The 15,106-nt window shown below is 42.9% G+C and overlaps 1 protein-coding gene across 2 annotated transcripts; it reads left to right on the top strand.

The window, feature by feature from the left end:
* Positions 1-344: 344 nt before the first annotated feature.
* pedf (Pigment epithelium-derived factor) lies at positions 345-5,431 on the top strand. Of its 2 annotated transcripts, XM_014137434.3 has the most exons (9): positions 345-428; positions 531-588; positions 2,747-2,810; positions 3,141-3,330; positions 3,472-3,630; positions 3,742-3,945; positions 4,047-4,186; positions 4,323-4,533; positions 4,644-5,431. In XM_014137434.3, the coding sequence occupies exons 3-9, from the start codon at positions 2,748-2,750 to the stop codon at positions 4,892-4,894; spliced, it is 1,218 nt and encodes a 405-aa protein (XP_013992909.1). In that variant the 5' UTR covers positions 345-428; positions 531-588; position 2,747; the 3' UTR covers positions 4,895-5,431. The 2 variants fall into 2 exon arrangements, with proteins under 2 accessions (XP_013992909.1, NP_001133806.1); NM_001140334.1 differs by lacking the exon at positions 531-588 and having other exon boundaries at positions 392-428; positions 4,644-5,427.
* Positions 5,432-15,106: the final 9,675 nt, after the last annotated feature.

Genomic DNA, 15,106 nt, shown 5'->3' with positions numbered 1-15,106 from the left:
ACACATCTACCGCTTCTTAGATTTGCTTTCAATGAGTGACAGATCTATAACTAGTTTCTGTGATTTTGGTTGGGTAGCCCAAAAAGTTACGTATTGCAGCATTAACTCTCTCCAGCACATTCTTGCAATTAAAAAAATAATTAACATTTTAGGTCAATTGATTGCCCGTCAAATTTGACATACCATTATGTTAGGGCGGTGAAGGAGAGAAGGGACCATGAATTTGCCTTGCGCTCAAAACAGACATCCCGCTTCTTGACAAACCCAACCGGCTATATCCTCTGCTACGTCAGAGCAGGGCGGGGGAAAGTTGGCTCCCTGTCTTCTATACACGGCTGTGTGCATCGCCCCGCTATATTCAGCACTCCACCGGAGACAGCTGCTGGAGACACACGGGCGGGCGACGTGGCCCATAATCGTGCTAAAAGGTTAGTCACTTTTAGGCATCATATGGGATGTTTTATCAAGGTCGATTGCACGGTATGAAAGACTCGGGCACTAAACCTTAACGGTATTTTTCTTTTCTCCAGTCAGAACCTCCTGTGCAACATCCTTTACAGAACGGAGTAGACCTAATAACACCTCTTAGTAAGCAGGATTTTTTTGTAAAGCTTTTTAATCAGGCTTTGTAGTGTTGTGGTGTTTTGAAACCATTTTATGGGATAACTTAATCTCCATAACAGGAGTGAATAATCCATGCTTTTGACTTAAACAAGTGCACAATCTTATGGTGAATTTGCTCCACTGGTCCCTTTTCTTTTCCAGTAGGCTACTTTTCACTGGTTCAGAATTTCCATTTGGATCAACTGCAAACCTGTCTAATAGAGAAAAGACAAAAGACACATGTCTAGACTCCATATGCAAGGTGATGTGTATAGAGCAAGTGAAGAATGCTGTGTCCATAGTGGTCCCTACCTGCAGGATATAGACATTCTCATGGCAGGAGATTCAGTGTTAATGGCCTGAAAGTATGGGAGTCAATAGATGTGTGGGCTTGTAGGAGAGCAGTGGTTTGGTGCCCAAACAAAACTTTTTGTGCACTGCCCCCCCCCCCCCCCCCCCCCCAAGATGACCTATAGTACCATTAGCCAAACAATAAGACCTACAGTACCATTTGCAAAACATTGTGGTAAGTTATCTTGAATTTACCATGCTTGTGATTGTGTATGGTTGTGTGGCAGAGGGCAGCCTCGGTACAGGTCTCTCTGTGGGTTTGGCTGGCATCTTTGGGTTGGAAAGAGATTAAGTGCCTGGGTTAACCATCAGGCCTGCAGAGAGGGGGCGGAGAAGAAGAAAGAAATTGAGAGAAGTGTGCATGGTCTGAGGTTCAGCGATGGATGTTTTTTTTCATCAGGGAAACCAGGAGAAGCTCAATGACAACCAGATGTGCTGAGGAAACAAGAGAGTATGTGTGTGTGGGTAAAAGAGAACGTGAGAGGGAGAAGGAAAGAATGAGAGGGGGTGTTGGGAATGAGAACTGGCAGAGTTATACTATTATGTGTTTGTGTGTGGTCTGAAAAAGCATCCTCCTCAAGCTCTCCATAATCTCTGATCTCCACCTTCTGTGACCTTTCACTTTGTCACTTCTCTGTCTGTGTCAATGAGTCTGCTCACCTCTCTGGACTCTGTATGACCCTATTCACTCTACAAAGCTCATTAACATTACTGTGTTAGTGTGACTAGCTAGTAAACAGGTGTTAACAGTCTGCCTCTGCTTGTGTTGTGTGTTAGTTACACTGTGTGTGTGGAGAGCCAGAAGTTTGGGATATATTACAAGGCTTACACGCTACCCAAACCGGAACCGTCGTGTGCGCGAGCGTTGCAAAATAAATGTACACATGTTATTCAATCATTGCACCCACAATGCTCGCACGCACCAACGAGCGTCTGCGTTGGCAAGCGCTAAACTAGAAGTTGCTTCTATTTGTGACGCCGAACGCGATGCAAGTCCTGCCTCTCCCATTTCCTCATTGTCTTTCAGAAGCATATACCCACATGCCATCTCCTCATTGGGGTGATTTAAAGATGAACTGAGGTCAGAGGGTCAGTTGTGGTAATACACCTTATTATGAAAGTTAGACGCCATATAAAGTCCAAAGAAGAAAAAGCCTGGAAGGAGGAGAGTTGACTAGAAACAATTTGGTTGACCGTTTTATGTGTGGATTAATTGTCGGAGTAGAAGACCTTGTGCATTTCAGGTGAAATAATAACCCGGGACAAATTAGCTAGCAACAGCAAGCTAGCTAAATAGGACAAATTAGCTAGCAACTGCAAGCTAGCTAGCTAAATTGCCATAAATGTTATGTTTAATGCTTTTCGACCTGTCCCCAAATTAATATAATTGGTTCAGAGTTTGTTTTGATATTTCAACCTGCGTGTCATGATCACGTTTGTTGTAGGGGGACAAAATCAATTTGCGCACGATGTCACGCACGGACGGTTTGGGCATGGTTTTAGTCTCTGCTCAGTAAGAGGAAGAAATGGAGCTCAGTTTGAACACACAAACATCTAAACATCACTGCCTAGTGAAAGAGGGAAAAGAAGAGATGCTGACAGGGTTTATCATAAGTTAACACTACGTTCTCCCACAGGAGCCCTGCAGCCAATCACACTCAGTCAAAAAATCTGACTCACACTCTAGTTTCCCTGACACAGATTAAGCCTAGGCCCTGGACTAAAAAGCATTCTCAATGGAGAGAGTGTATGTTTTAATAATAATGTGTGTGTAATTGAATTTGTGTTGCAGGATGCTGCGGACGACCCTGTTGCTGTGTCTGGGGGCCCTCCTCTCGCTCTCTTATGCTCAGTTGGTGAGGCCACTCCACATCTCCGTTTTCACTCAATTCTTTCTTATGCTCTCATGTCTTTTATTCACTCCGTACCTTTGGCTTTCCTATTCTACACCTTATCTCTCTCCTCTTCCTCTAGTAGATTCTCCACAGTCTCTCCATCTCTACGTCCCTCCATTTTCATTCTGGCTTGCCAATTCCGAACAGCATCACTCTTTGTCACATCACTTCTCTATCTCCTTATTTTTCTCATTCTGCATGAACAAGCCATGTCAATAACCCTCCTCTCTCTCTCTCTCTCTCTCTCTCTCTCTCTCTTCCTGTGTCTTTCGATTGACAAATCCCATGCAGTTGGAGACAGAGGCGGCGGGAGGGGAAGAGGAAGCTGTGGAGCTCTTTACCACGCCCAGAGCAAAGATGGCCGCTGCCACCTCTGACTTCGGCTACAACCTGTTCCGGGCCTTGGCGGGTCGCAACCCCAATACTAACGTGTTCCTGGCCCCCATCAGCATCTCTGCGGTGCTCACTCAGCTATCCATGGGTTAGTAAGCCTCAGCACTGTTATACTTTATATCACTGTCTGCTATTTATCTGGTGTTTAATTGGCAAATTTGTAATTACATATTGATCTCTCTCTCTCTCTCTCTCTCTCTCTCTCTCTCTCTCCCCCCCCCCCCCCCAGGAGCGTCTCCGGATCGTTCAGAGAGGTGGTTATACAGAGCTCTGAGGTATCACACCCTGCAGGACCCTCAGCTCCACGACACACTCAGAGACCTACTTGCCTCACTCAGAGCACCTGGAAAAGGCCTCAGCATCGCTGCACGTGTCTACCTGGCCCGCAGTGAGTGAGAGTGTGTGTGTAAGCATGCATGTGTCTCAGATAATTTTGATCAGTCTGTGTGTATTTTGATTGTGTGTATGTTTGTTGACCTGTGTGTGTGTATCTCTCTAGGGCTGCGTCTGAAGCAGGAATACTTTGGCGTGGTGGAGAAGCAGTATGGGGTGCGGCCCAAGGCTCTGATGGGCGGGGCTAAAGATGTGAATGAGATCAATGATTGGGTCAAACAGCAGACGGGCGGCAAGGTCGACCGCTTCATGTCCAAGCCCCTGGGACGGAACTCTGGTGTGGTTCCTCTGGGCGCGGCCTACTTCAAAGGTAAGGACAGTCTGTCTGCAGTCCAATTCTCTGCCCTTCTCCCCAAAGTGTGCAGTCGTTTATGGGGTGCTGTTTGTAACATGCTGTTTGTGTGTGTGTAGTGAAGTGGATGACTCGGTTCAGTCAGAGTGGAGTGATGGAGGACTTCCAGCTTGTTGGAGAGGCTCCCGCCCGCATTTCCATGATGCAGCAGGACAATTACCCGGTGAAGATGGGTGTAGACCCAGACCTGGGCTGTACAGTGAGTACAGATGCAGTATATTCAGCAGATATGCTTTTTCCATTGGTCATTACTTTCTTAACTAGCCAGTTATCAAGTTTACCTCAGGGAAAACATTTATTGATGACCCCCCCACTCCCTCTCCCTTTCTCTCCAGATTGCTCAGATCCAGATGCAGGATGACGTCAGCATGTTTGTGTTCCTTCCTGATGATGTCACTCAGAACATGACCTTGGTGGAGGAGAGCCTGACAGCTGAGTTTGTTCAGGACCTCTCCATGACCCTTCACCCCGTGCAGACGGCCCTCACACTGCCTGTCCTAAAATTCAGCTACTCCACTGACCTGCTGCCACTGCTCACTGACCTGGGTGAGTTTCTTCACCTCCCTCCTTCTCTCTTCCTCTCACTCCCTCTCGGTCTTCATTTTGCTCTTCTTCTGCCTTCACATCTCTCATATCCTCTTTCTCCATCTCTCCAGGTCTCGACGAATTTCTGGCAGACACGGACCTGACCAAGATCACGTCTCAGGCGGCGAAGCTCGGCAGCCTCAATCATAAGGTTGTCATGGAGATGGCCCCAGAGGGCACCCAGTATGCCAGCTCCCTCCCCGCCTCCACACCCCTTTCGTACTGCGTGGACCATCCCTTCCTGTTCCTGGTGAGGGATGAGGCCTCGGGAGCACTGCTCTTTATTGGCAAGGTGGTCAACCCACGCAATCTGAGGATATAAACACAGACACACACTGCCTTCTAAGCAGGTCCTAGGAGGGGATCAGCCATCGTTAAGCTTAAGCTTCTGTGTGTCATAAATGCACAATATGAGAGGGTGGATAAGCAGCTAGATTTACCCATTGATCATATAATACAGTTTCTTAATCATGTATGGAAACCATGCATAACATTCAGACTAAAAGTTCAGACCAAAAGTCTGAACACTCACAACTGATAGTCTCAAGTTGTTTTCAGGGAAAATAATTTGTGATTGAAAAGTACAGCTCTCATAATTTTTAAATAGAGGCACATTCTTTAACCCCAAAAATACTCATCATAATATTGTCAATTGCGATGCAAGAAATAAACATTGAAGTTAAGTCTTTCTGTTTGTCTGTCTGACTCCATAGATGGAATTGTATAACTTTATCCAGTTGACATACAATAGCTGCTTCCAGTAAAGGGTTGGGTTATTTTGGAAAGAAATTGGACTCTTGGATGCTCTTTCCTTAGCTATTGTGCTGTTAAACAAAATTAAAGGACTAACACAAACATATGTGGCCGACCGCCTTGATTCAGTCTTATGTAGCAAAATTTGAAATGGTGTTTTTTACATTGGATTAAAGCAGAGACACAGAGCGACAAAATTGTATATCATGCATTGCATTTGAGGAACAATGGGAAAGTAATTCTGCTTTGAAAGTTGATTAACTTAACCTCACTTTTGAGAAAATGGCCTTTGAATGTTTTGGTATCTACTGGAGAGCTGCTCATTGTCTACACCCATTCAGCATCGTTCACACACTCTTAAGCTTTAGCCGAGCGTTCTGTCCTAACAACAACAGTCAAGCACCCAAGCTAACATTGGCTAGCTACTTCCAGACACAAATGAGAGAACAGCTCACTGACCATTTTCTGCCCTTGCAGAGCTGGTTAGGCAGTTTTTATGTTATCCAGAGCGTTGGTGACTGCAACTGTGCTGCTGGCAACAATTTACACTTTTTTTGTCAACGTTTACTGACACCGGCTATATTCAACGGGTTTTGAGCATTTGTAAATTTGTCAGTTATTCTGCGCTCTGGCACACTCGGAGTAGATAGCTAGAGCGAATTTACCAGCTACGTCTATCAACGGTTGTCGCAGTGAATTTCTATTGAAATGGATACTTGCATAGTGGAGTCTTTTGTTAAGATGTGTAGCTAGTTAGCTAGCTAAACAATGAACCATAATCTCAACTCATGGTGTTACTACCCAGCATTAATCTGCAGGTAGCTAACCAACCAGGTTCAATGTTAGCTAGCTAACATTATGCTATAGCTAGCAAAGCAAATGGCTCTGAGATACGAATAATAAGATCATACACATAACATTAGCGAGTGAGCCAGCCAGCTAACTTTAGCTAGTTAGCTAACAGTACACTTTAACTTGAGACTTTGTCAAAATTAGATACGTGTAATATCTGAAAATGTAGCTAGCTAGACTATCTTACCCGTATATATCATGGATGGACGCCTCTCCATATCATGGATGCCATGGTTGCCCTTCTACTACGCCAGTGGTTCCCAAACTTTTTATAGTCCCGTACCTCTTCAAACATTCAACCTCCAGCTGCGTACCTCCTCTAGCACCAGGGTCAGCGAACTCTCAAATGTTTTTTTGCCATCATTGTAAGCCTGCGACAAACAAACACACACACACACACACACACACACACACACACACACACACACACACACACACACACACACACACACACACACACACACACACACACACACACACACACACACACACACACTATACGATACATTTATTAAACATGAGTGTGAGTTTTTGTCACAACCCGGCTCGTGGGCCATGACAAAGAGCTCTTATAAGACCAGGGCACTAATAATAATCAATATTTCTGCTCTTTATTTAACCATATTACTTGTTATTTGTTCATCGAAAATTGTGAATAACTCACCACAGGTTAATGAGAAGTGTGTGCTTGAAAGGATGCACATAACTCTGCAATGTTGGGTTGTATTGGAGAGCGTCTCAGTCTAAAATAATTTTCCACACACAGTCTGTGCCTGTATTTAGTTTTCATGCTAGTGAGGCCCGAGAATCCACACTCACATACAGTACCGTTCAAAAGTTTAGGGTCACTTAGAAATGTCCTTGTTTTTGAAAGAAAAGAAAAACAATTGTCCATTAAAATAACATTAAATTGATCAGAAACACAGTGTAGACATTGTTAATGTTGTAAATGACTATTGTAGCTGGAAACGGCAGATTTATTAAGGAATATCTACATAGGCGTACATAGGCCCATTATCAGCAACCATCACTCCTGTGTTCCAATGGCACGTTGTGTTAGCTAATCCAAGTTTATCATTTTAAAAGGCTAATTGATCATTAGCAAACCATTTTGCGATGATGTTAGCACAGCTGAAAATTGTTGTGCTCATTAAAGAAGCAATAAAACTGGCCTTCTTTAGACTTGAGTATCTGGAGCGTTAGCATTTGTGTGTTCGATTACAGGCTCAAAATGGCCAGAAACAAAGACCTTTCTTCTGCAACTCATCAGTCTATTCTTGTTCTGAGAAATGAAGGCTATTCCATGTGAGAAATTGCCAAGAAACGGAAGATCTCGTACAATGCGGTGTACTACTCCCTTCACAGAACAGCGCAAACGGTCTTTAACCAGAATAGAAAGAGGAGTGGGAGGCCCCGGTGCACAAGAGGACTGAGCAAGAGGACAAGTACATTAGTGTCTAGTTTGAGAAACAGATGCCTCACAAGTCCTCAACTGGCAGCTTCATTAAATAGTCCCACAAAACACTCCGGGATGCTGGCCTTCTAGGCAGAGTTGCAAAGAAAAAGACATATCTCAGACTGGACAATAAAAATAAAAGATTATGATGAGCAAAAGAACACTGGACAGAGGAAGATTTGAAAAAAGTGGACAGACGAATCTAAGTTTGAGGTTTTCAGATCACAAAGAAGAACATTCGTGAGACGCAGAAAAATGTAAAGCTGCTGGAGGAGTGCTTGACTCCATCTGTCAAGCATGGTGGAGTTAATGTGTTGGTCTGGGGATGCTTTGGTGGTGGTAAAGTGGGAGATTTGTACAAGGTAAAAGGGATCTTGAAGAAGGAAGGCGGTCACTGTATTTTGCAACGCCATGCCATACCCTGTGGACGGAGCTTAATTGGAGCCAATTTCTTCCTACAACAGGACAATGACCCGAAGCACAGCTCCAAAATATGTAAGAACTATTTAGGGAAGAAGCAGTCAGCTGGTATTCTGTCTATAATGGAGTGGCCAGCACAGTCACCGGATCTCAACCCTATTGAGCTGTTGTGGGAGCAGCTTGACCATATGGTACGTAAGAAGAGCCCATCAAGCCAATCCAACATGTGGGAGGTGCTTCAGGAAGCATGGGGTGAAATCTCTTCAGATTACATCAACAAATTGACAACTAGAATGCCAAAGGTCTGCAAGGCTGTAATTGCTGCAAATGGATGATTCTTTGACGAAAGTAAAGTTTGAAGGACACAAATATTATTTCAATTAAAAATCATTATTTATAACCTTGTCAACATCTTGACTATATTTCCTATTCATTTTGCAACTCATTTCATGTATGTTTTCATGGAAAACAAGGACATTTCTAAGTGACCATAAACTTTTGAACGGTAGTATAGGTACGTGGTTGCAAAGGGCATCAGTGTCTTAACAGCGCGATTTGCCAAGGCAGGATACTCTGAGCGCAGCCCAATCCAGAAATCTGGCAGTGGCTTCTGATTAAGTTCAACTTTCACAGAACCGCCTGTTGCAATTTCGATGAGGCTCTCTTGTTCAGATATCGGTAAGTGGATTGGAGGCAGGGCATGAAAGGGATAATGAATCCAGTTGTTTGTGTCATCCGTTTCGGGAAAGTAGTTGCATAATTGCGCAACTCACTCAGGTGCTTCGCTATATCACATTTGACATTGTCCGTAAGCTTGAGTTCTTTTGCACACAAATCATACAATGATGGAAAGACCTGTGTGTTGTCCTTGTTAATGCAGACAGAGAAGAGCTCCAACTTTTTAATCATAGCCTCAATATAGTTGTGGAGAGTCCCTGTAATCCTAGATTCAGATCATTCAGGCAAGAAAAAACAACTGTCAGGCATTCCCTTGGCAGCAAAAGCCTCTCGGTGGATACTGCAGTTTACCCACGTGGCGTTGGGAGCAACTGCTTGCACGCGCGATACCACTCCACTATGTCTCCCTGTCATGGCTTTTGCACCATCAGTACAGATACCAACAATGGAAGCAGCTACGTTTGGCTACATATGGACCGTTAGTGGAATTCCCGCGATAGAGTAACAGTTAATGTGATTGGATGTTAATTATTTCACTAGGCTACCTGAATTTGACATTGTGTTATTTCGCTGAACACCTAGATGGCTTAATTTTATTTTTGGCAGTGAAACGAGGCAACTTAGGCATGGAAAAAAAAATCGCCCAATTGTATAGCCCCGTTTGACAATATAAATGTACTGTTTGAAAATGTGAAGAGAATTTTAATTTTTTTACATTTAAAAGAAATGTGAATCACATTTTTATTTGGCATACACCTGACGGCATTGTGCGTACCCCAGTTTGGGAATACCTGTACTATGTGATACATTAAAAAAAGCCACGTTAGACAGGATTACCTACACATACTGACCAGCTCAAATAGACAGAAGCGAGCTGTATGGCAAACCAATCTGAACGCCTCTCTCGGCATGTCCAGCCCACTCATTATCTCAGCCAATCATGGATAGCGGGAGGTTGCTGTCTTTTTCTGTGGCTAAACCAACTAGGCTCGTAATTTAACAATTGTATTCATATTTACAGATGGCATACAAGTCTGTTATTAAGGCACATGGAAGTTCACATGTTCCAGAAGGCATTTCTCCCAAAAATCGCATTTTGATAAAAGGAAATGTACGTTCAAATGCCTCTCCTGTGAAGTAGTGATGTGGAACATACGCCTAGCTTCCTGGAACGGGTCACATATACTCTTCTCATTCTTTTCTGTACGTCAGAGTATCTTTCAAATTAAACATAGATGAAGAGTATGTGTAGTGTGTGTGTGGTGTGTTTGCATGAAGTCATGTTTCTTGTACGAGCTGATTCGAAATACATTTTCCATGTTTGGGAAGAGATTCCTGTGGCCACGGTAACCCTTCCCAGAACAAACACAACCAAAGCCATGCCTGGAAGACATCAGTCGCTGATTAGAGGGGAACAATTAAAAAATGCAGTGGAACTGGCTTCGAGATCCAGAGTTGAGTTTGAAGGCGTGAATCATGACTCACTCTCTCTCTCCATGCCATCCCTCTCAGGCCCCCCATTGTGGCCACGTGAGGGAGCACTTTATCAGGGACAGCACTGAGGAGGCACTGAGGAGGCAGAGAGAGGACAGGAGGAGAAAACATGCAGAGTCAAGTTGAGACTATTGAGATTGAGACATTCATTTACCAAGAGGAGAGCTGAGGTCATGTAGCACACTTCAATGTGTTTTTCCACATGAAATGCCATGTTTGGCATTCTGCTGCATTGTGAAGATATGGAGGTCAGCAGTTGGTCAGTGTGATTTCTGATTGGTGACAACCTTATTTTATATTGAATGTCACTATGCACTTTAGTTCATATTAATTCACATCCCTGTCAGTGAACAAGGTTAACCTTTGGCTTTAAACCATTCAGCATTTCACAACTTCATGTTTTCATAACACTATGGGTCAGATTTTCTGTAAGAGGAAGTCGCACACGCACGCACACACAGACAGAGGAAGCAGGGTGCAGACATGGGATGCAGTTTCACAATGGAATAAAATAAGGGGAGATGTGGCTGAGGTAAAGATTAGTCTGTGTACATAGACTAAAGAGGAGAATTCTGACAAATTATTCGAAGACAGTTGACAGATGCGCTCGCCAGCACACCTCCGTGACTAGCTGACTGGTAAGCCGTCATTGTAAATAAGAATTTGTTCTTAACTGACTTGCCTAGTTACTCACTCACTCACTCACTCACTCACTCACTCACTCACTCACTCACTCACTCACTCACTCACTCACTCACTCACTCACTCACTCACTCACTCACTCACTCACTCACTCACTCACTCACTCACTCACTCACTCACTCACTCACTCACTCACTCACACTCCCCTATACCCCAACATAGAGTTCTGGAAGCAGCAGTGTTAGAGCCAGCCAGCAGACACACTCACAATTCAAGAATGATGTGTCTCTCTGGAATGACAACAGGAATTGAACCTCTTTGCCTTTTGACTCTGCGGGACATGGCAGAACTCCCAGATGTTAACTCTGATATTCTGAGATTCAGGTGCATTCAGATATATCAATGTCAGGGAGGTCTTGGCAGGTCCACACACACAATTGTTCATGCACCAGCTTGTGTCACCCCATACCTGTTTATGACAGTAAGTCAGCAAGACACTGTTGCTCTATGAACTAAAAACATGCCATCTCCTGGCATGACTCCTTGACACAACCTTTTCTGCAGTGAAAGGATGAGGACTGAACATGTCTGCTGATAGAGTTTATTAACCTTGTGTATCATCACTCAGGATGGCAGTTATAAATGCTTGGCTCAGGTTTCACAACATCCCCACCCCATCTCCACCTCCCTCCTCTCGCTCCCCTTGGAGAGCAATGCCCTCTTCCATGTCACATGGGTTCACATTAGTTCATTACATGCATGATTTCTTCCCTGTTTGGAAAGGGCCTTTGAACACACAATGCTTGCCTACCATAACTCATTACATGACAAGAGCAATGGAGAAACAGATGCCTTGTGTGGAATTGTCCATCAAATAAAAATTCCACTTTATATAATGTACGTGAAAATATTTACATTTTCTTCTTCACAGGATAAGATTATAAGCATGATACAGTGGGGGAAAATAGTATTTGATCCCCTGCTGATTTTGTACGTTTGCCCACTGACAAAGAAAGGATCAGTCTATAATTTTAATGGTAGGTTTATTTGAACAGTGAGAGACAGAATAACAACAAAAATATCCAGAAAAACGCATGTCAGAAATTGTATAAATTGATTTGCATTTTAAATTGGGAAATGAGTATTTGACCCCCTCTCAATCAGAAAAATGTCTGGCTCCCAGGTGTCTTTTATACAGGTAACAAGCTGAGATTAGGAGCACACTCTTAAAGGGAGTGCTCCTAACCGCAGCTTGTTACCTGTAAAAAAGACACCTGTAAACAGAAGCAATCAATCAATCAGATTCCAAACTCTCCACCATGGCCAAGACCAAAGAGCTCTCCAAGGATGTCAGGGACAAGATTGTAGACCTACACAAGGCTGGAATGGGCTACAAGACCATCGCCAAGCAGCTTGGTGAGAAGGTGACAACATTTGGTGCGATTATTCGCAACTGGAAGAAACACAAAATAACTGTCAATATCCCTCGGCCTGGGGCTCCATGCAAGATCTCACCTCGTGGAGTTGCAATGATCATGAGAACGGTGAGGAATCAGCACAGAACTACCCGGGAGGATCTTGTCAATGATCTCAAGGCAGCTGGGACCATAGTCACCAAGAAAACAATTGGTAACACACTACGCCGTGAAGGACTGAAATCCTGCAGCACCCGCAAGGTCCCCCTGCTCAAGAATACATATACATGCCCGTCTGAAGTTTGCAAATGAACATCTGAATGACTCAGAGGACAACTGGTGAAAGTGTTGTGGTCAGATGAGACCATAATGGAGCTCTTTGGCATCAACTCAACTCGCTGTGTTTGGAGGATGAGGAATGCTGCCTATGACCCCAAGAACACCATCTCCACTGTCAAACATGGAGGTGGAAACATTATGCTTTGGGGGTGTTTTTCTGCTAAGGGGACAGGACAACTTCACCGCATCAAAGGGACGATGGACGGGGCCATGTACCGTCAAATCTTGGGTGAGAACCTCCTTCCCTCAGCCAGGGCATTGAAAATGGGTCGTGGATGGGTATTCCAGCATGACAATGACCCAAAACACACGGCCAAGGCAACAAAGGAGTGGCTCAAGAAGAAGCACATTAAGGTCCTGGAGTGGCCTAGCCAGTCTCCAGACCTTAATCCCATAGAAAATCTGTGGATGGAGCTGAAGGTTCGAGTTGCCAAACGTCAGCCTCGAAACCTTAATGACTTGGAGAAGATCTGCAAAGAGGAGTGGGACAAAATCCCTCCTGAGATGTGTGCAAACCTGGTGGCCAACTACAAGAAACGTCCGACCTCTGTGATTGCCAACAAAGGTTTTGCCACCAAGTACTAACTCATGTTTTGCAGAGGGGTCAAATACTAATTTCCCTCATTAAAATGCAAATCATTTTATAACATTTTTGACATGCGTTTTTCTGGATTTTTTTGTTGTTATTCTGTCTCTCACTGTTCAGATAAACCTACTATGAAAATTATAGACTGATCATTTCTTTGTAAGTGGGCAAACGTACAAAATCAGCAGGGGATCAAATACTTTTTTCCCCCACTGTATATTATTGGAGTTGTATATATGTAAGTCGCTTCCTCAATCTATAATGATAGTTTTCTTTGAAAGTATACGTTCACCACTTTATATTGTTTACAAAGGACAAAAATATTTATTTTTTTTTAAATCAGAAAAATATATGGTATATAAAAATGGTATAAAAAAACAACATCTGAAGAACATTGGCTTGGTAAGTTTGGTTATCTAATGCTCTCTGGTCTGATAGCACTGATCTACAGTTCATAGATCAGGTGTCTCCTGTAGGTAGAGATGACCCTCTAGAGGTCTAGGATCAGCTTATAGCAGCTTATCCTCCCCAAGTCCTAACCTTAACCATAAGAGGTATAGAAAAAGGTCTGACCTTGTTTCAGTGGATAGGGAACCACTCAGACTGGTCCCAGATATTGACATGCTATAGTAAATGTGCCATGGCTCAGATACAGCACTTGCTGTGCACATTATTACAGTCAGTTTGGGCACAGTAATAGTGTACTTTCTCTAAGCACAGTTTTGGGAGTAGGGAACTATGTAGTTCAAGCAGTAATTGAAATACATTTTGCAGTAGCTTAGTGTTACTTGAACTAAATGAAAATATGGTAGTATTTTTAGTAGGTAACTAGAAAGGTATAGGATAGCCTGAACATGTGACAGTTGTTTTGGTGTCTCTAGTTTGAATGGTCTAAGAGTTACTGTTGGTGAGTTAATTCATGCAAATGTGGGACACATTCATGTAGTTATAGTTAATAAAGCTTTTAAAGAATTTGAAGTAGGTATAGCCTGAATGTTTTAAAGTTGGTCTTGTAGCTTAACTGGCCAAGGAACTGGTCCATTTTGATAAGCTACCCCTGTATTCCTATGGTTCTCATTTAAACTCATGTTCATTTATGGACATTTAAGATCGTTATAGTTAAAAAAGTATACATAGTATAAGAAAATCCTTTGACAATAAATCTAAGTTGGGCCAGTCTGAACATTTCAATGTTGGTTTGGAGTTAATAGCTTAGTAGAGATTGGTCTAGAATCTCCATTTTTTAAATTTTTATTACAATTCAAATCTATGACCCTTTTTCCCATTGAAATCCATTGGGAGCTCATTTAAATATTGATATGGTTCAAAAAGTATAAATGTTATAAAAAATATTTTTCTCAAGCAACCCCAGTTGGCTCAGTCTGGGCATTTGGAAGTTGGTTTCGTGTTAAATCGTTTAAGTTCGAACGGGCTAAAGAAATCAAATAATAATAATATGAGTATGTAAGAAATCTGGAGTTGCACACCTAATTACTTTTTGCCATGTAGGAGTGTAGTTAACTACTGGAACTCCACCCTACTTTTTTGCAAAAATAAAATGGGTGATGTAGTCAATAATTTCCTTTTTCTGCATCACACCTGCCTAATTCATTTAGCAGACGCGCTTACTCAGAATGGATTCATTTTCGTACTGGTCCCCCATGGGAATCAGACCCCCAACCCTGGCATTGCAAGCACCATGCTCTGCCAATTGAGCCACACATGACTTAATTCTCACTTGATACATAGTTTTTGTGTTTAATAGGCTTAATTACACATTCTGTTGATACCCCAAAGTGATGCTTTATTGCAATTGGTAGTCTGACATTTGATGTAATTTTTATTTTTATTAATTTTCACTAAGTATTTTTAATGTAGTGAACTCCTTTTTCAAAGTAA

This window comes from Salmo salar, chromosome 13 (assembly GCF_965601325.2).
Source record: "Salmo salar chromosome 13, fSalSal1, whole genome shotgun sequence".
Taxonomy (NCBI): domain Eukaryota; kingdom Metazoa; phylum Chordata; class Actinopteri; order Salmoniformes; family Salmonidae; genus Salmo; species Salmo salar.
This window is presented reverse-complemented; position numbering and strand designations above follow the sequence as displayed.